The sequence below is a fragment of the Polypterus senegalus genome, chromosome 9, assembly GCF_016835505.1.
Source record: "Polypterus senegalus isolate Bchr_013 chromosome 9, ASM1683550v1, whole genome shotgun sequence".
Lineage (NCBI taxonomy): Eukaryota > Metazoa > Chordata > Cladistia > Polypteriformes > Polypteridae > Polypterus > Polypterus senegalus.
The window spans coordinates 38,641,572-38,663,070 of NC_053162.1; the positions used below are offsets into that span (position 1 = coordinate 38,641,572).

The window sequence follows — 21,499 nt, forward strand, 5'->3', positions numbered from 1 at the left end:
TCCACAGCCTTCTTTCTGAGGATCTTAGAAAGCACTCTGTGCATGATGACAATACAAACATCAATAGCAATGAGAACAGCAGACCCTCTAAATCTGCAGTTTAAATATGACAGGGTCAGTCTGAATATTCCTTAAGGAGGATCTGATCATTGACACCTAATCTGGAACAGATGATTCTAATCTTGAGGCTTTGGCATGGTGATAAATGTAGCACTGTTGCAAATTTAGATTATGAGAATGAATACACCATGTCAAATTTATGTGTCATTTGTTCAAAATGACACCTTATCACCTTATCTGGAGGCATTGCATGAAGATCTAATGTTTGCCTGTTTAAATTTGTTACAAAAGTCAACAATTTCCACTCCTCATTCACATGACTGTGTTAGCCCTCGGTAGTGATAATAAACATATCAAAGAACAAATTTAACCTGTTGGGTACTGTTTAAAACAAGAAATCAAGACTATCTGCTCCGTATTTGCCACTTCCTGGGAACTTTGTCCCGCCCCTCCCAGGTGTGCGCCCTAGTTTCACCACACCTTCACCTGGGGTGAAAACCAATAGCAGGCCGCGAGGTCGGGCGGGGTTTGGATCACGTGGATAGCAGGTAGCCGGGAACAGTGAAAGGGGAGAAAAAAAAAATAAAGAAAAGGCGAAGGCGAACGAAAAGAACACCCCCCCACCCGAGCGGCGTCATGGTGTCACTGTGAAAGTACTCTGTTTTTATTTCCTAGTCGAACCAGAAAGTCTGGAATTACATAAACGAACCTGTGGCCAGGTACACTTGGAGCGGGTCCTCCGCTTTTCCGCACTTCTTATGTTTTGCTTTTTTATGTTTTTGTTGGGGGTTTAACCTTTTTAAATATCCTTTCACGTACCCTCCCCTATACCTCGCCTGTCTTATCACTTGGCAAAAGGTGAACCCTTCGTGTTATATTTTCTCTTTTTTTTTTGTTTTGTTTCATCTGTGCTTCGAATTGTAGTTTACCCCTCCTGATGGCTTCGCACAGCGATACTCTGGTGGTTTTCTTTGGGGCAACAGCTGGTGCAAATGGGGCTAAACTGGGTTCGGATGAGAGGGAATTAATTCTCTTGGTGTGGCAAATTGTGGATCTTCAGAACAACAAGGTACGGATAATCTGAGCTGATTTCTCTTCATTCCCCCCTAAAAGCAACAAGGGGGTCCGAAAGGCTCGTGTCTTCTTTTCTGACAGCTTTCACTTAAGATTCTGCTAGTTTTCTCTAGTGCGGTTTTTCGGTGGTATCACAGGTGTAAATGTTTTTCCGGGAGTCGAGCTAATCAGATTTATTAATACGTCTGAATGTGAGGGGCCGCACGCTTCGACGGTGGAATCAAATTAGAAGCCGGCGGCCGACTCGGAACTTCACCTCCGCGTGGGTTTGCTGTGCCGCATTTATCGCCTTGCGGACTCAGTTGTGGTTGTTTGAAAACTTGAGGCCTACTTCCAACATAAATGTGTGACTTTTTTTCAGTTTGGGGAAACGCACAGGTGTCTTGTGAAGCCCGATAACTTGGAGCTAAGTGAACAGTGCAAGGAGGACACGGGCCTTTCGGTTGAGGAGCTGAGCCGAGCTGAACCTCTGGACAGGGTCCTACAGCAGGTGAGTCAAATGAAGGCTTCTTTCACAATCATTAATCGGTAGCAAGCGTGTTCTGCTATGGCTTATGTCGAATGATAACTTTAAAGCACGGCAGAAGCGCACAGTGATAGAAGTGATCGTCAGGAATGGCGTGTTGATTGAGCGTTCCGTACAGCAGTGATTTAAACAACCGATTTCAGTCGCTGAAACTCGTGAAATTGGTAAGATGTCGGGGTGCTGATTAAATTGCTTATTGGTGTAATTTTATAGTTTGTGTGATCACTTCAATAAAGTTTCTGGATTTCTTTTTAAGCGGTTAGAGTGCTACTCTTTGGTGATTCGAAAGTGGCCCCGAATGGGAGTGAATGGTTGCTTGTGTGCGAGTGTCCTGTGTAGTGGATATGCAAGTGTTCTCGGTTGATTAAAGCATGATGCTCCCAGTGCTGAGAAGAGCAGATGTATGTGCTGAGTAAAAAAGTTTTAAAGTCCCATTTTGAATATACACGTCATAACCGTATCAACTTATTTTGTTCCACAGGGCTTTGCCCATCTAGAACTCTGACTGCAGTGGGTTGAAAGATGTGCAACACTTTGTTCATTAATGTCACCTTTAGAAATTGGTCCCTCTAGTCCGAATACATCCTGATAGAGATGAACACATGACAGGATTCTGTCCTTACCACTTTAACACCCATGACTGTCAAGTAGGCCTAATACTGCAGAGATGTGAGTGACTCTAGCACTGTTTTGGAGAGGAAGACCGTTTCTGATGCAGACATACTATATTGTCTGTTTATCTATCACTTAAAACACTTAGCCTTTCAGTATATCTGAACACTTTCTCAGCATAGTGAAACACACTGCATTAAATTTAAAGGGGTCTTTTTATGCAATAAAGGAAGTCGTGCTGTACTGATTTGCCAAGATTGATCTAGCCAAGCAGCCCTTCCAACACTGAAACAGCAATCTTGATAGCATCATATACAGTTAAATAGTTCATTTTAATGTGTTTTTTTTCTCCCTACACTGACATCTTTTACTACTGTATTCTCTGTAAAAGCATACATCAGACTTGCATAATGTTAGTTTCAACTTTTTTAGGAATAGGATTTCTTTGGTTTTTCGAGTAAATATCTGTAATACTTGCGTTATTGGTCTCTTTTCTGCTCTGGTGTAATTTTTCTGTAAAAGATTCCATTTTGATTTGGGATAGAATTGGTTATTTCAATGAGACAGATTTTAGTAAACTTTCTAGGTTTTATGGTGATAAACATTTCTCATGTAGTCAAGTACAAGCCAGTTGCCTGTTTTGTTATACTTTAAATGTATTAGTTGCTTTTGGGTTTTAAAATGGGGGGGAAAAATGGAAGAGTTTCAAATTAAGTGAAATGTTTGATCAGCTGTAAATGTTTATAAATGTAACTCGCTAAGAACATTAAAGCTGATTTTAAAAGGTGGTTTTTAACTTTGCGATAAAATTTTGTGGTGGGGCTCTGGTGATTGAGCAGGAAAAAAATGATTACTACAAAATGATTATTCCTGATTTGATTTACTGTTCTGGGGATGTTAAACAATGTTGCCCTTTGAAACCCCTTCCTAAGCTTCCACAGCGTTCAACAATCTCCATTAAGTTCTTATGTGTGTAATATATGGACTAGTTGTATACTGAGGAAGTTCATTTGCTCAATCTGTTAGTATTGCATATTAGATTTTCTTTTTACAAAGCTGATTGCTTTACATGTGCATAGAATATGAAATCTGTGTATTTGGATGTTTTTTCTTTTAATAAAACATACTTGTTGTAGCTGAATTTTTTAATTTAACTTATAACCTATTTCATGTTAAAGTTTTAGGTAAAGATTAATTAACATTGCTGTTTCCCATACTGTGTATACAATCCAAATTTAAATTTTGGCTTCTGTGCTTTTTTGGGTATGTGCCTCTTTACAAGACCATAGGCTCTGCAGCTTTCTTTCAGCAGCTGTGGCAGTTGGTAATGGCAGCTCTGCAGGCCCTGTCTTGCCAAGTAGCCTGTAGACATCTAGCACGCCCATGTTTAATTATATAGTCATTTTATGAGGTAAAACATTCAACAGCAAATGGTTTGCTGCCCTGTTCACAAACATTTTGGCTTTTTAGCCTAGTCCATTTTTCATTGTATGGAGCATATGTCCTTTACAAATCCAATACTATTATGCCCCTTTTTTTGATATAAAAGTTAGTGAAGGTGCTGTATTTTTCATAGGTGTTTCTATCAGATAACCCTGTATATTGCTGCTGATAGCATTTGATCTGGATAACCTCTCGATGCTAATTCATGCTACATCACAAAAAATTTAGGTTAATATTATGCATTCGCATTAATCTATTTTTTGATGGCAGTGTAATATCTTGACTGAATTGCAACTGAGCATTTTTTTTTTTTTGAACCCTGTCAGAGCTTCATGGTTTTCCCTGACCTTAGCAATAGTGTTTCTCATAAACTGACACAGTATAAGCACAAGCTGATGAACTTACTAAAATCAAGTGTTTGCTAAAGTACAATTAAATGCAATATCCATCCATCCATCCATTATCCAACCTGCTACAGCCTAACTACAGGGTCACGGGGGGGTCTGCTGGAGCTAATCCCAGCCAACACAGGGCTCAAGGCAGGAAACAAACCCCAGGCAGGGCGCCAGCCCACCACAGTAAATGCAATATGTAAAATCTTTATGTGCTCACCTCTTACTTTTCCTGTATTATGCAGTTTAAATATGATGCATTTAGTATTTAGCTTGTTTTTCCATACGCTTATTGCATTTTCCTTACTACTCTTGCATCAAGGACTGGAATAAACAATGTCGCATTCAATTTTAGAGTTCATTGGTTCTTAATGGATATTACCATATTAGCAGTTCATGCTACGTAATGGTTAAATTCCTCGTATCTTTTAAAAATACCATTTCACCTTTGAATAACTCACTCTTATGGAGCTATTTAAGAGTAATGTGTTGCTGCTAATGTGCTATTGTATTCATGCACAGCTATCTGTTTTGTTCAGGGCTAGTACCTAGCAGGTTGATGTGAACACACTTTTTCTGATACCACAAACTTTGATGCAGATCTGACATGTTACATTGGGAAGGAATTTGCTTCAGAGCTAGAGTATGCTTTTATGGCATTGTAATTGTCATTGTAGTTTGTAGGTAAAATTTGTGCTGCAACAATATTTTAAATCTATCAAATGACTAGTGTTGCTAGGCTGTCAACTAATTTAACACTGTATCTTATTAGGGAAAGATTTGCCATTGATCTCTACAAATTAGTGCACTTGAGCCTTTATATGCTATCCCAACTAACTATAATGGTGTTGCTTGCAATTCATTCCTTTAGCTTTCAGTTCTTCAGAGGCTGAGTAGCTCCCTAAAGGCATTGACTATGTGAAAGATCTATGGACATGATCTTAAAATGACATGGTTTGGTTAATGAATTTGCTGCAGCTAAAAATGCAGACATGAGTTGTTGGGTATAGTCATTTTGAAGTTGTTTGTTTGATAAACTGTTCTTGACCAATTTAGGAATTTATTTTCATAAACAATTGTTTCTAAAATTGTCAGTCTACTAGTAAAAAGTGTGCAACAATTGCTACAATGGTATTTTAAAACCACTCTGATAAGTAACATAAGGGTATTTTTTTTTATGTAGTACAGTTTACAAGCTAAGTTAACGCTTCTGGTGTTAATGGTAATTGGAAATGTACTGAAGAAATAAATTTGAAAATTGCATCTCTGATAAAAACAAACTTTTAAAATGATCATATTGTATTATCCGAAAAGTTTTAAACAGAAATACTTGAATTTGGCCTGCATGGAGCACTATGCAGAATATATGCAAATTAAGTGATGCATAGACCGAATTGAAAAGTCTGCAAGATCAACATGTAAAGGCAAAGGATTTTGGGAGCCATGAGATTCCGTAACTGTGCAGTGTCCTGCAGTGCTGCACCCAGAAAAGTTTGAACTGTAAATCCACCTGGGTGCACATCCTCTGTGTAACCATATCTGCAGTTGCCTGTATCCGACTCTGACCAGGCTGTAAGAGGGAGAGTAAAGTGCTATTTCTCAACAAGAAAATAAAAATCTTAGATCTTTCGAAAAGTGGCATGTTGCTTGCCGAAGTGGTCTGTTGGGAGGTTGTCCCTAGGTTTTATGCAAATACTAGTCCATTTTATGTAATGGACTTGAGCATCAGTGGATTTTGGTATCTGCAGGGAGTCCTGGAAAAAAAATCCCTCTCTAGATATTAATGGTGGTTTATTGTATTGCTCATTTGCTCAGTATTAACCATTTTTTTTATATCAAGCCAAAACTTTACTGTTATGAGGTAATTAATGAAATGCCAGATTAAGACAATACACATCTAACTAGTCAGGTTCAGTCCATTTTTCACCTAGGTAATTTTAATGACTTAGAAAACATGTATTACCAGGGGTGGTCCCTCAGGCCAAAATTCGAACTTTAAGTGGCTTGATTGTATCTGTAAAATGTGGGTGGTCATTGTGATGCATGGTTATATTTTGTATGAACAAAATAGAATCAAATCTTTTTTTATATAGTTTGAGCAATGTTATTGAAACCAGCTACAAATCCCAACCAATTTTGAACTAAATTTGTCCAAAAGTTGTTTTCTCCTTTACTTCATTGTTTAAATTCCATGTAGTTGTTCATTCATGATTATAGTTCTGCTTGGGAGTCTGCATAAAATGTTGTTTTAGATGGAAAATGACTGTTTTACCTTTTTAGGTATATTTTCAGACCTGTTTAAATTGGAATTTACAGTACATATGGTATCTTGATGTAAAGTATTGGGAATGAAACCTGAGGGAAAACTGGTATTGTTTGCCTTTTCTATTCATAGTATATATGTTGTGTAAAACACTGATGCTTTCTTCTGTCATGAGTATCAACAGATATTTCCTTAGGATTAAATAACAACGGTATTGATCAGCTTTATCATACATGCTCTTCTGTTTAAAATACAGTGTCTTGGAGAAATGTAATTTAAATAATATGATCATCAGTCTTTTTATTTTTGGTAACTGACTTCTGCTCAGATAAAAATGGAAACCCGATTTAAAAGGGGCTCTAAGTAACAGTTATGGATAATTTAAGGAAAAGTAATGAGATACATGTTGTTGATGGTGACAATAACTATGGGTAACACAAAATGTACAATACATGCCTTGAAAAAAATTGCTGCATTGTCCATTTAATGACTTTTTTCACTATACTCTTCCACCTTGCTGATAGTAGTACATTTTTATTTAGAAAGCAAAGTAATTTAGATAAGCTGGTGTGTAAATATTCTTTACACTAAAAAAATATTTTCAAATTTCTGCTATCATGAAACTAAAATTGACAAAGTCTTAAAGCTAAATGGGGAAAGGCTAGGAGAAAGAGTGAATTAAGTGTTTAAAACATCTAACCATTTTTATAAAGTTTTCTCCTAAGTCTAGTAGAACATGTGCACCAGATTTAAGGCTTTGAACAGGACCAAATTCATAATACTATATATTGCAAGAAGTATTAGAGTTTAAAATGCTAATTGATTTGTTGAGCTAAGCCATAAAATCTTTTTCTATTAGAGATTCATCTAGTGAGGCTAAATAAATACTAATTGTTCTGCATAAGGCAGAACTAAATCCATCTTTCATATTGAGGTAGTGGGGAGGTGGTTCACTCAACTTTGCTTTCATTACTAAAAACAATTTGTCAACTAGAGCTCTATCTACTTGAACACTGAACAGTGTTTATCAGTTTTCTTTCTTCACTTGCATACCCTAGATAGACATGCAGCAACTTTATAAAATTTTGATGAAAATTGAAAATTGTCTGTTTAGAGAAATTGGGTTATTGGTCTCTGAGAAATGTGGTTAACAGTTATAGATTTCTCAGCGTGTAACCCATTTAATTGGCCATGCAAGCCCTTAACTGGATTTTGTAGTCTGTGCACGTCTTTTTTTAACTCTGTTCACTTTTGCATGTCTTTGCTTCACATATGCTTTCAGCAGCCACAGGTCGAAGTATCTTCAACATAAAGTTCCTGAGCGAAATGCTCACACTATTACATTATTGTTTCTCCTGGCCGAAATAATCTATTTCAATATTTTCATAAATTGCAAAATTTGTTGTTGAGCTGAATGTGCAGTGCTAAGCTTTAGCAAAACAATGTTGCAAGCAGTGTTGTGTGTATCTCATTTAAAATGTTATGTAGTCAGATTTTACTTTAATGTAACCAGTAACTCAATGCAATATATATTTTACTGAAGTAAAAATACTAGAGGTGATGTTTTCCCAGCAGCACTGGATTAAGGTAAAAAGAAAACCTACCACTTCACTGCTTCTTTTGCAGGGCTCAAACACAGCCAAGGTGATGAGTGTGCTGCATACAGTCTGGTAACAAACATTAATGCTGAGACAATTTAGTTTTTAAGTAGCTATTTCCTATAGGTATGTTGAAACCATGTGATCTGGTGATGCAGTAGTTGCTGTTCAAGAGAGGGATGTCATTTACTTCACAACGGATAAAGGACTAAATGAATTTATATAACAAAATTATCACTGGCTTAATGCTTGTTTTTGGATTCATGGTGGCAATGATGGTGGTACTTTTTTTTTTTTTTTTTATATATAAGCACTGTAATGATTTTGGAGCTTCAGGGAAATGGAATGATTTAAAAGTTAACTTGTCCATGTAAACCTAGACAGAACACTGGGTTATTCACCAGTTTAGTGTGCATGTAAATACACCAATTGTTAATCTCGTAAATAACAATAGTTGTTAATTTGCAGTACTGTCTGTGTAAAATAGTCTAAAATTAGGACAACATAATAAGTCAGAATTAGCATAAGCAATCTTAATGGCTTTGTTCAAAAGAAATGTAACGATTTTCTTCATGAGGAAGTGCATAATAAACAATAGTTGCTTCAGATATTTGAAATACTAAATGTGTGTTTCTAGATTGTAAGAGATTCAATTTTTCACCCTCTGATAAAGGTCAATAGATGGCTATATCTCTAAAGGATGAAAAATCACTTGATATCATCCAAAACGATACCTCCTATCCTTACAATTTGAAATTTGTAATTTTTAACCTTCTGGGAGTGGCTGTTGGAGGATTAGGACAGGACCACTGCAAATGAATCGAATAGTCATGATCACCAAACTCAAAATGGTACGAACCAATGCTCCACATGCCTATATTACTGACATCAAGTTGAGTCAAACAGTATTGTATTTTAGGAATTTTCTGTGCAAGTGAATCAGGAGGCACTGGACAAAAAAAAACAAAAAACTGAAGTGATTTCAAAACATGAGTCAATGACTACCTACATGGCTGAATTGAACTGCATGATTAAACACTTTAATCCTAATTTATATACACAGACTGCAAATGCATTTAAAGTTTCTAGTACAAATGCAATGTATGTTTAGTAGACTGATTCAGATCTGATTGCTAATTTGAATTTTGAGTGGAAACCTAATCTGACAACTTTTTTTTGTGGGTTCAACATCGTGGCTGCACCATTGTTTTTACACAGTGTTTTTACTGATAAAGACCTGCAGTGTCATTGATCCGCTCATCTATGTTCTATAATGCTACAAGTGTGCTGTGTCAAAACTGCAGATTTTTTTTGTGGTCAATGTGGATATGCTACATTGTGCTCATCTTCCATTGCCCTGCTTATATGCGCTTACCAAATCCAAAACCACCAATAAACAGCTGGTAAGATCAGCCTTTCTTTCACCAGCAGCCTAGACTAAACTTGTATAGTCAGCAGTAAGTTAGTTTGTGATACCTTCACAACAGTATCTTTTTTGTTTTTTTTTGTTTAATATAGCTTAGTTGATTGAGTTTGGTTAAATCTTTTGGCTGACCACACATTTGCTTTCAAGCTAAAGTATTTCAAAACTGGTGCACCTAATTTCTTAGCTACCAGTTTATTGTTCTTTGCTTTGCAATATTAAACAAGGTACTTCCTTATATTATTATATTGTCTGTCTTTCTGTCTGAGTGGCTGTTAGCAATGAGGGCACCCTGTGGTCAAATTGAAAATTTTTATATATAAATACTGTTGAATCTGAAGTGGGAAATGAGAGTAATGTAACCAGTGTGGTGACAGTTATTGATAGTTGTGTGACTAGAGTTGTATTTCGTAAAATGCAGTCTGAAATCAATTAACTTTAATTTTAGAAAAGGGTTAAATCTTTGGTTGCAGAGCTAACATTAAATGGGCTTGTAGGTTGTGGTTTTCTCATCAGTCCCCGAAGAGAGACGTGTTGGTGTTTTAATCCAGGTGGCTGGTTGCATTAATCCTCTTTGATATGAAATCGGTATTTCCAATTTTGTGCTATTGAATTGGTTGTAATTGTATAATTCATAAATGCTTTGAGAATGAGGAGATGTGACCAATCATCTGTTAGTTGAGTGGGTTAAGCAAGTGGCAAATTTTGCTTCTTAATGCAGCACAGTACACAACCACAATAAAGGCATGGAAGAGTCATGTATTCTTGGATTGTTTTGAACATGGTTACACATCAGGCCACATGCCTTTTTCAAAGTGTGTGTGTGTATACAGTAGACCCCCGTGAAGTTGTGGTTCAGGGTTTGTGGACTCAGTCGTTCGCTTATTTTTCCTTAGAACTTAATTGTTAGCGGAAAGCACAAATATTCTCCAATTTTTTTTTTTATGGGTTTTTTTCGTGGCAGTACCGTGCTGTAGAGAGAACAGGAAGCAAATGCTGAGGAAAATGTGGTTTAGGATGGTGAAAGTAGCCAATCCAAGAGCGTTATTCATTTCTCCTTGCTGTTTGTCTGCTGCCCTGTGACGCATCTCCAGCTGAGTGTCCTTGTGTTTTCCATTTTGTTCTCATATTCATTTTGTTATTCTTAAATGCACAAGATGTCGCTGAAATGCCCTGCACCTTCTAAGGCTTCTGACACTGAGCCTAAGCACCAGAAGAAGTTTAAAACACTCCAGGAGAAGGTTGAACTACTGGATTTGCTCCATGAGCTGAAAAGTTATGCTGCAGTAGTGCGCCACTATGGCATTAATGAAAGCACCGTATGCTACATAAAGAAGAATGAAGCAGTGATCTGGAGTACCGTATCTAAGTTTCTGCGATAGTGCCAAAAAGGTAACGATCGTGAGGAATAAAAATATCGTCCGGATGGAATCTTCCTTGGCATTGTGGATCACCAACTGCAGGAAGAACATCCCCTTGGACAGTAACATCATCCATGAGAGAGCACGGAAATTGTACCAGCCGTTTGCTACAGGAGACAATGTAGCAACTTCCCATCACAATGTTCCTGAAACCTATAAAGAAAAGCCAGCACGAAACCCCACCAGAAAACCCATCAAAAGATAAGACTCCTGAAGGGGCACCACCCAAGGAGTTTTAAATCCTCTGCATTGTACTGCACAGCTACTTCATCATCAATATCATTCATCTTTCGTGAGTACCTGTACATTTTACTGTATTTTAATTAAATGAAATTAAGTCTGTGGTGGGCTGGTGCCCTGCCCTGGATTTATTCCCTCCCTTGCGCCCTGTGATGGCTGGGATTGGCTCCAGCAGATCCCCTTGACCCTGTAGTTAGGATATAGCGGGTTGGATAATGGATGGATGGAAATTATTTACTTATAACAAAGAAAACACGCTTGTATGAATTGCAGTACGTATAGTGGTAACATTGGTATTTTTACGCTCTAGCACCGTGGGAGACATAGCAGTACAGTACTGTACAGTACAAGGGTTTACCTTTACAATCTGTTTTTAGGTAATTTAGGTAATTTTTTAAGCTGAGTTTGCATCAAAATTAAAGTGCTTTGGGAGCATGCTGTGTTTAGGGTTTAAATTATAAAAATAGACATTTATAAGGGTGCTCCAAGAACGTAACCCCTGTGAATTTTGGGGGTGTACTAATATATATATCTCCCCCAAAATTGGCTAAACCAATTTCTCCAGTTATATGACATGTACTTTTTAAATAGAGGCACAAAAAAAAGCTAGAAATATTTACTCCCTTAAACATACAATCAGTTACACTCTTTCTACTATCTTCCAAACCAAAAAAAAAAAAAACTTCTCATATGTTAGAAGGGGAAAAAAATGTATGTTTCTTTGTGGCTTGTCTACAGTGCATATTTTGCCTTTTCTTGCATGCAAGCAACATGCCATGAAAGGCATATCACTGTGAGTCTTGATAGGTATTGCAAACTTGCAGTGTATGAAGTTCATGCAGGAGGACAATGGCAGTGGCTTTTTAAAATGCAAGGCACTGCTTTGATATGATGTAAATTGTTTATTTCAGATTTATATTGTGTACACTAGGGCTGCAATGATTAGTCGACGTTATCGATGATGTCGACTACAAAAAATCTTAGATGCAGATTTTTTTATTGTCGACGCGTCGTAAACAGAACCTTCAGTAGAGGCTCCAGTCACAAAGAACCACATTAGTTTTTGTAACTGCAATGCACAACAGGAACGTCTAGGGGCAGTATTGTTTTTTATTGTTTGTCAAGATTGCACACAGTTCTACAAACGAAGAATGTCTGAGGAGAATGTAGAGGAAAAAAAACGTGGTTGCAATGGCGAGTTGGATAGAGGAGGGGGAAGGAGATGGAACAAAATTGAGACAAACTTTCTAAAATGAGGGCGCACTTCACTGAAAAAGGAAAAAAAAAGTTAAATGCAGATTATGCGAAGCGGAGCTTTCTTTTCATGGCAGCACCACTGTGATGCATGAACATCTGATATGCAAGCATCCTGGAGCTGTGATGCCGCCGTCTCTTGAGAATTTATGCTGGCATCGTTAGTTAGTTAGGGTCCGAGGGGAGGGAGAGCGTGAACGAGACTGAGACAATAAAAGTGAAAAAGCTAAAGTTTTTTTTACAAATTTACACCCAATCTTTCATTTTCAAGTATCATCACAGTAATGCAATATTGTTTTCTGATTGGTACTATTCAGGTCCTACATTGATTTCTTCAAAATAAAATAAAATAAAATAAAAATTTCATTTTTCCCCCCAGTGCTACGTGCTGACACCAAAAAGGCGTGAGCTTATTCAGTGCTAGCAAGCAAATGCAGGTGGCCGGTTGCTTGTGCTATAACAAGCTTGACATGGTGGCGATCAAAGCACATGTACTGTGCAAGGCATGTACAGGGTCCACTGAGAAAAGAGCATTCATGGCTCACCTTGCAGAGGAACATTCTTTCCTCTGCATGTCCTGGAGTCCTGTGCAGACTCGGCAAGGTTGGGGGAAACAAAAAGACGCGGTCCCTGATTACAACCATGAGAAGGTACACAAATGAATATAAATAATGTTGCGTCTGTGCCACGATGTTTTCTGAAATCTACTATAAGGTCATAAAATGAATAATTCCAAATATCATATCATATATATATACCTATGTCTCTTTTTGTCAGTGCGGCTTTGACATCACTGTTAAATAAGGCAGATTCCCTAGCATTTGTGTCGCTTTTATCCATCCAGATCAGAGAAATTCCAGTTCGATTGGCTCAAAACACCACTTGCATCTACAGTTCTTCCCAGTTTCAGATTAAAAGTAACCATGTCCGATCCCTGGAAGGGTGGTAGTATGTATCGTGATTGTGACTGAGAGAATAAAAGTGGAAAAAAAAGGTAACTTTTTTACAAGTACTATACATTTACAGTGGCTGTTACAGACGCATATCAAATATATGTTAATTGTATAATAATAAGAGCAACTCGCTACGGTAAATATGAGGCAGTCAGGATCGAACCGGCGGACTCTTGCTTATAAGTCGGCAATTCCTACCACTGCGCCACGGAAGCTATTGTATCATTATCGAACCTTTTGTGAAAGTGTTTTTGATCTTTGCACTGAAGGCTTTACACACTGTATAGCTTATGTCTACCATTTGTCATTTATTACTAAAATATAAAAATTTCTATTTTAACAATGCACTTTTTTTGGTTAAAGACTGTGTGCACTTTAGTTTGTATTGTTTAATGTATTTCTCTTTTTATTGTGATGGTCACACTAATGTAAAAGCTGATTTTCAAATTCATGTGGTTCACTGGTGGTGGTTTTAATTTGATTATCATTAATTTTAATCGTGTTAATGCAGAGACATCAGGGTGACATTCGCAGGTAGACAGACGTGAGCAGATGATGTAAGACATGCACTGGAGCCCAGAACAGGATGTGCAACCACAGGTCGCAGGCATCAAAATAGTCAGGCATGAAATAATCGTGACTAATTGGAAAGAAAATCGATTAGTCGACTACCAAAATCATTAGTTGCAGCCCTAGTGTACACAGTAAAATTACACTCCTATTTGCCTGCTAGCAATAGCACCGAATTATGAGCAGTACTCTGTTTAGTCATTGTCTGGTTCTTACTCCCAATTCACTATTACTTTACACAGTGGAGGTTTGAGCAAGTGTTTGATTGGTATAGAATAGTCCTCTTCAGTCTGAGAGTACTTTTGGTGTAATCCCTTGAAACTGAGTGCCGCTGGAATTGGCCTATTTCAACCACTGCCCACAAGACCAAACAAGCACTACTGTACCACCAGTTCTTGTCCAGTACCCAGATTTCATTGCATTGGTTATGTAAAATAGAACAATGCAAAGATGTCCTCTGGTTGATGTGCAACCCTTCACATGTAAGCAGATTAGGAAAACTGATGGTGACAGAAAATATTGTAATATGGCTGAGTTGCATTAGCTTGGAGATCAGTCACCCTTGGTCTGAGCTGACATTCCATCACACAAATAAACCGGTTCAGGAGACCCTTTTAAAAGGGGCAAATGTGCCAAAGGCACAAAAGAATTCTAACTTGTGCAGCCACAATGAGCAGTCATTTTAAGGATAGTGAGCTACCTAAGAGTGATCTAAAGGGTGAAAAACGATAGGCAGTCTAAGTCTGGCTGCAGAACACTCCTGTGGCAGTGTGTTGCAGTGGTTAAGACTTTGGACTACAAACCCTGAGGTTGTGGGTTCAAATCCTGCCACTGACACTGTGTGACCAAGTCACTTCACATGATTGTGCTCCAATTGGAAATGTAAGCAATTGTATCTGTTAAGTCACTTTGGATAAAATAGTCTGCCAAATGTAAACTAGCATAGCAAAGGAATCTTGCATGCCTCCTGCTGCAAATGTGAGTGACTGGAGAGCTTTCTTGTGAGGCACATGAGATGTAAAAGTATATAAAAGAGCTGCATTTCGGTGCTTTGAGGTAATTTCTGCAAATGTTAGAGTGGGTGTTGTTTCCAAACAGTTAGTGATATTTTCATCGACCATTGCATCAGCCCTCAAGCCTGTATGATATGTAGTTAAATGGTACTGGAGCAAATGCAATGCCATCTCTTGTTAAGACTGATTTACTTGCCGTCAGTCCAATTTAATGACCAATTCCGCATTTGCGTACAGGTAAAAACGATTGCAAGTCTAATCACATTTGATTTCATAAAAGAACCCTTAAAGTGCACAAATTTAAAAAAAAAAAAAAGGAGATTTGGGAAATTAAAAATATCAGGTATGTGACATTTGAAATTTGACTTGTTCATTAACCAATTTTGTATAATGTTAACCCCTGGAGAAGCTGAATTCAAACCCAATAATAATCTCTAAATACCAACACATTGGTATAATCGTAATCGCATTCGGAAAAGTATGCCTATTGTCCACTGCTGTACTGATGCAGATTTAGTATATTTACATAGCTTTTTATTAAACTGTCACCAACGCACAAAGGTACTGTACAAGCAGATTGAACCAAAAGGTTTTTTTTTTTTTTTGGTTGCTTGTTTATGATGTAGGAGTAGCAATCTAGTGCCAGACTTGCACAATCATCATTGCCCATTGTGTTATTGAAAATTACTATGATGCAGAACATCGTGAATTCTAAATTTCCTCTCTGACACCAAACATTGATTGTTGCTGTGTTGTGAACAGTGCTTAGGAGGTAGATGTCTTTTAGTCCTTACACTTGATCGGCATCATTTTTTTTTTGCCAACATTGTTGTAGTTTGATACTGTACATTCATGTGACTGAAGTCACCAGGCATATCTTGGCAGTTTGATCATACAGTGCTGTATGCTTCAATTATCCTTTAAAGTCTTAAACAGTTCAGGTGCAGTATAGGAACTGTCCATTAATATTTGCGTCTGCCGGTGATAGCACAGATGATGTAGCAACACCTTACTAACTGTACTTGCCATCCCTCTACCAGTGTAAGGAATTCAGTTCCAGGTTTACCTAGAGCTTGCCTTGTACAGCACATAACATTTGATACCAAATTATACCCATTTGGATGTAATGTACAGGTACTATATCCACAAAACCCTTGTAATCCATGAGGCATTTCATCAATACTTGTGTTACAATCTGAAGCTTACATCTTCTGCATATTTTTAAAGATCACCTGATACACATGCCATTTTTGTACAGTTCCAATGCTAGATGATTGGCTTCGTCATGGCCGTCATTATTGGTGAAATGCAGCTGTTTTCTAATGAATAACAAATAACCCTTATAACTGCGATGAAAATGGATGTCTATAGCAACCATTTTGAGGACTGGTGCCATCTTTGGACTGATTTTTCCTCACAATGCCCTACAGTATCCGACTCTAAAGCACCCCACTATCATCTGCAATGGCAAGCTGCCAGCGATTGCAACAAGCAAGTGGTTTACTGTGACTTTTCCTGCACTGCTTAACATATAGTTGCTGAAAGGAGCCGATAATCCTGATTCTACAGACCTCCTTAGACTGGGGTCACCCCTAAATGGGCAACAAAGGAGGTGCAGTTGTATAAAGAAGACATCAAATACCAACATCATCAAAACTTGGCAGGTTGGAATCTATAAACAAGTATCAACATTTGACGGGTTCACCTTGTCCTCACTGTCTGATTTTACAGCAATGGTTCACTTTTAGTTTGTTCTAAAAATGGTTTTATGGTTTTTCATTTGTCATTGTGTTTTTGTTTGAAGGCTGCCTGCTCATATATTGAGAACCATAAAGTGGCAGAATTCATAGAAATGTTCATGCCATTTTGCAGCATTATATTTAATTAACATGATGGCAGCAAAATACTCTCCCAAGAGAGATTTGGGCTTAACACTGTAAAGTGGATAATTTAGATTATCCAGAGTTTCACTTCGGCTTGACTGTATTTACATAGAGTTCCAAGCCCAAGTCCCGGTTGGGTTAATGCCAAATGGGTTTAATATTCTTAATAAAGGTTATTAACCAGCTAATGTCTCCACTATATATTAATGTAAATATTTGTCATGGTATTCAGTCCATGTGGCAAAAACGATTGGTTTTTATTTTGGGTTTTTAATTTTAAGCAGTTATTGGAAAGAATATGAGGTTAGAAATTTTGCACTTGCTCATGTTAAGATAAATCTGATTGTCATTGATGATCATACAGTGTCATGTTTTAGATATCTCCCCCTTAGACAAAAGAACCCCCCCACCAAATATTTGGTACACTGTGGGGAAAGTCTGTGTTTGTTATATGTAACTCAAACTCTCTAACCTTTCAAATGTTATTTTGGTGGCAGTAGCATCAGTATGAGACAGAGTATGGATCTATTTAACTTTTGTTAGTGGTGGTTTTTGTCTATCTGTTTTTGCTCTTGCTGCTTTATTTTAATGTGTAATATTCTGAATTAAAATTCTTAGTGAATATTTTATATTTGTGGCTTAGGTTTTGACATACCTGGGCAGTAATTAGAACACAGCGTGAGGCTATTGCTGAGTAATATACTGTGAGAACAAAGCTTTATGAAAAACAATTGAATAATCTGCCCTGAAATGTGAATAGGTGTAAGTTTTATATTCTATGTGGTTATGTGAAACTTTAGCCACTGATACAATAAAGGTGTACATATATTTTATTTTGACATCTGATCATTTTCATCATCCTATAAATTACATTTGTTTTATTTCCTCAGTTGTTTATCTGCTTTGCAGGTACACCCAGCCCTATTGCACCTTCAGTGGCGCATAGAGGCATGTTGGATCCTGTTGCTTTGAACAACACTTTTGTAAATAATGGGTGTTGTCCTTTTAAGTAGCCACCTTGGTTAATTGACTCCTGAGAATGGGCTTCTCTGGGTGGGAGGACTCTTGTATGTTATCTTTGATGTGTTGAGTTGCCCCCTGAGTGTTGGCAGTGTTGTCTGACTGGTTCTACCTTGCAGTTCAAATAAAACATTCCAGGGAAGAGTAAACAGTCCCAGCTACAGAGATGTAATCAATAGAGCCAGGGCAAAAGATCAGCATGGCCTTAGCACAAGTGCTTTATGCCCTTGGCAAGGACTAAAAGTATTGGTGTGCTTTTACTTGGGTTAATTTTAACATCAAAAGAAAGAAAAGGCCAAAAAGCTTTCCTTTTAAAGTTATTTGATTAACTGCATTTGTTCTATAATTCTGATAATTTGTCTCATGATTAGAAATTATACTTTGTTTAAAAGTTGCTAATTGTAATCCATATTTATAGTATTGCTTTCCTTTTTTGTGAAGGTGTATGCTTATGTGCTTTGTAGTAAAAGCAAATCATTAAATTTTAATCAGTCGGTCGGTCTCCAACCTGCTATATCCTAACACAGGGTCACTGGGGGGGTCTGCTGGAGCCAATCCCAGCCAGCACAGGGCACAAGGCAGGAACAAACCCTGGGCAGGGTGCCAGCCCACCGCAGGGCGCACACACTAGGGACAATTTTAGGATTTCCAGTGCACTTAACCTGCACGTCTTTGGACTGTGGGAGGAAACTGGAGCACCCAGAGGAAACCCAAGCAAACCCAGGTCTCCTTACTGTGAGGCAGCAGTGCTACCACTGCACCACCATGCCGCCCCTTACATATTTTAACACATTAGAAAATAACTTTCATGTTCGAACTTGGGTAAAACTGAATTGCTTTTAACATTTTTGCTCTGTAGTAGACAACTCCCACCTAAAAAATATTAGGACTGATAGGGCTACTGTTTAAACCACTGTATCATTGAATACGGCTTTTGTCCGGAAACCTGAAACTGCAACTTAGTTTTTACATTGTTGAGTAAAGTATTAAAGATATTGACAAAGGGTGTTTCTGTGAGGTTTTATGCAAACAATGAATCCGCTCTCAAGCTTTCATATGCAGCCTGGAAAATGTCTGCCAAAAAAAAAAAATTCATACACTGACTCGCAAACAACTGTCATAAGTTACCAGACTAGTATCCGCTGTATGATGATCTTTTTCAAATGATCAGCTATGTAAAAATGGGGTTCTCAAGGCTACAGTTCTAGACTGAACCCAGTTTTTGAAGTTCTAATCCTACTGTGGTCATTTCACAGATCTAGATTGAAAACCAAAGTGCTGACATTCATAGTCACTTAACATTTTTCTGGGTTCTTTTTCAATCCTAATGAATTAAGATGCTTAAATGATGAAAGCTTAACTAAAATGTTTTATTTAAGAGTCCTGTAACATTCAGATTCACTAACTTGCTATGAGTAAAGTCTGCCTTAATATAACCCTCGGGTTTGACTATATACAATTGTTTGCATAAGCTCTTACTTGTGTTTTTGCTAATGAAAGATTTGTTTTGCTTTCTGCTGGGTGCATATGTAATTTTGTGTTTATAGTGATTGTTTTGACTTGAGTTAAATGAACTTTAAAATGGCTTAACTGACCCCAGAAGTGGAAGCTGCTTTCACAAGAACTCCTAGTGGTGTATGCTTTCTAATATATTTGTGTACCCTACTATAGGATCTTGTGTTTTCTGCCTTTCTTTGGATTGCAGTCACCAAAAGCAGTTGAGTAACCTGACTTAACTGACAAAAACCTGTCTGATAAGCAGATAGTTTAGTATCATGAAATATTTGAGAGTGACTCAAAGGCTTCTAACCTTGTTTTGAATGAAAACCTACTAACTGCAAGAATGTTAAACTTTTTGTAGTCTTGGGTTTCATCCATTTACTAAAAGCCCCCTGCATAAACAATTATGTAGGGTATGAACTTTAAAACCTATTGTGGATTTTGGCATTTTGTGTATGCAACTTGTTTAACCTCCTTCTTTCATTATATTCCCTCTAACTATTCTGTTAACTTAATTTATGCTATGCATTTAAAAAAAAAAAAAAAAATCACTACTAATCTTAATCTTCATTTCCTTAGTTTCAGCAGTCTATCTCTAGTGAGCTAAAGTCACTTGGCAGAAACTCTTATGTCCTTTGCACAGATGGACCCCAGCTTGTCCGACAAGTTATCCATCCAGAGGCTTCCAAAAAGGTAGTAATTTACTTTCATATATAGATTTCAGTTTTGTTTCATATATGTAAATTTGTACTTATTTACATTCTCTCCTGGTTAAATAATAAAATGATAGTGTAGCAGAGAAAGATGTGCAAAGTACTATAGCACCATTATACTTAATGGCGAAAGTATTAATGCAGAAAAAGTAGCCAATCCAGGACTACTAAATTAAAGTGTTATGCCTATTTAATTTTTTTTCTCCATTTTTTCCATCATTCAGTGTACACAGTACAGGCATCTTCAGTGATCTGTACTTTGAACAAACTGTATACCAGGCAGTATGTTGTAGTGGTTAAGGTTTTAGACTTCAACCCTGAAGATGTGGGTTCAAATCCTGCTACTGACACTCTGTGACCATGAGTAGGTCACTTGACTTGCCTGTGCTCCAGTTGGAAAACCAGAAGGAATGTAATGTAAGAAATGTATCAAATGGTGTAAGTCACCTTGGATAAACACATTTTGCCAAATATGTAAATGTAGACAGGTTTTGGACAGTTTACATACTGTATCTTCCCCAAAGCTTTTGCTTTTTTTTCCCTTCAGTTTACCAGTCAGGTCATCCGAGTGGTTGATAACTTTAATATCTGTGCTTTAGATTGGATACTTCTCTCTGAGGATTGTTTCAATAAGTATATCTTGCCTGGAAAGGAAAACCCTGAAACTTTGCTTTTGTTGCAGCCAAATTTTAGTTCATGATGGTTAAATATTCTAGTGACTAAAAGCAATGGAGAGGGAGCAGTAATCTTAATAGTTCTTGGGTTGTGAAACTATGGAAAAATTCATTTTGAAACACTTTTGTGAAATGTTCATAAGTGATTTTTGGTCTTGGTGAGAAAATAAATGGAATTTTATGGATTTGGTAAATGAAGTGTGTCTACCAACAGTTAACACCTTTTGATGTGATTTGTTGTTGTTTAGTAGCTGTGCCAACCTAAATTCCAAATCTTGCCTGATGAGCTTTGAAGACTGTTTTCTCCCTTGTATTGGCCAGTTCATCCTTTTGATGTATATTAAATACCTGATTTAGTTGTAAGGTTTTTTTATGCTGTTGGATTGGGTGCACTTTTTAGTATGCTTACTATTCTTGTATTTTTTCTGTTTCTTCTGTAACAGAACCTGGTTTTGGCAGATTGCTTTTATTCCTTTTTTGATCTGCGAAAGGAGTTTCACAAATGCTGCCCAGACGCTGGCAGTGCCAGAGATCAAACCCTTTCTTCAATGGCAGAGTGTATCCTTTCTGGGGTTGTAGTAGTTGTAGTGTGTGTGTGTGTGGGGTAGTCATGGTATTTAAGTGAGGCATAAATTGATTTTGTTTTAGGCCAAACTTGGAGGGATAATAAACATTACTAGTAACTGTCCTGATTACATTCAGCGTGTGTGGTGTGTGTTTTTTGAGGAAATATATGGATTATTGGGAACAGACATTTATTTTATCATAGAAAAAGTTAAATATTCTTCATTCCATAAATGTTTTGCATGTGTGGACTCTTAGGAAAAGCTAGCAGACTGCCAGGTTAATGGTTTTAAATTTGTCTGA

General features: G+C 37.3%; 1 protein-coding gene across 1 annotated transcript in view; it reads left to right on the plus strand.

Annotated features, from left to right (window-relative positions):
• The first annotated feature begins 678 nt into the window (after positions 1-678).
• The window catches only part of esrp2 (epithelial splicing regulatory protein 2), a 47,157-nt gene continuing 26,336 nt past the window's right edge, over positions 679-21,499 (plus strand). The window contains 4 exon segments of the mRNA XM_039762940.1: positions 679-1,129; positions 1,496-1,624; positions 19,825-19,938; positions 21,076-21,190. Coding sequence (XP_039618874.1) covers positions 998-1,129; positions 1,496-1,624; positions 19,825-19,938; positions 21,076-21,190 — 490 coding nt within the window. The 5' untranslated portion in view covers positions 679-997.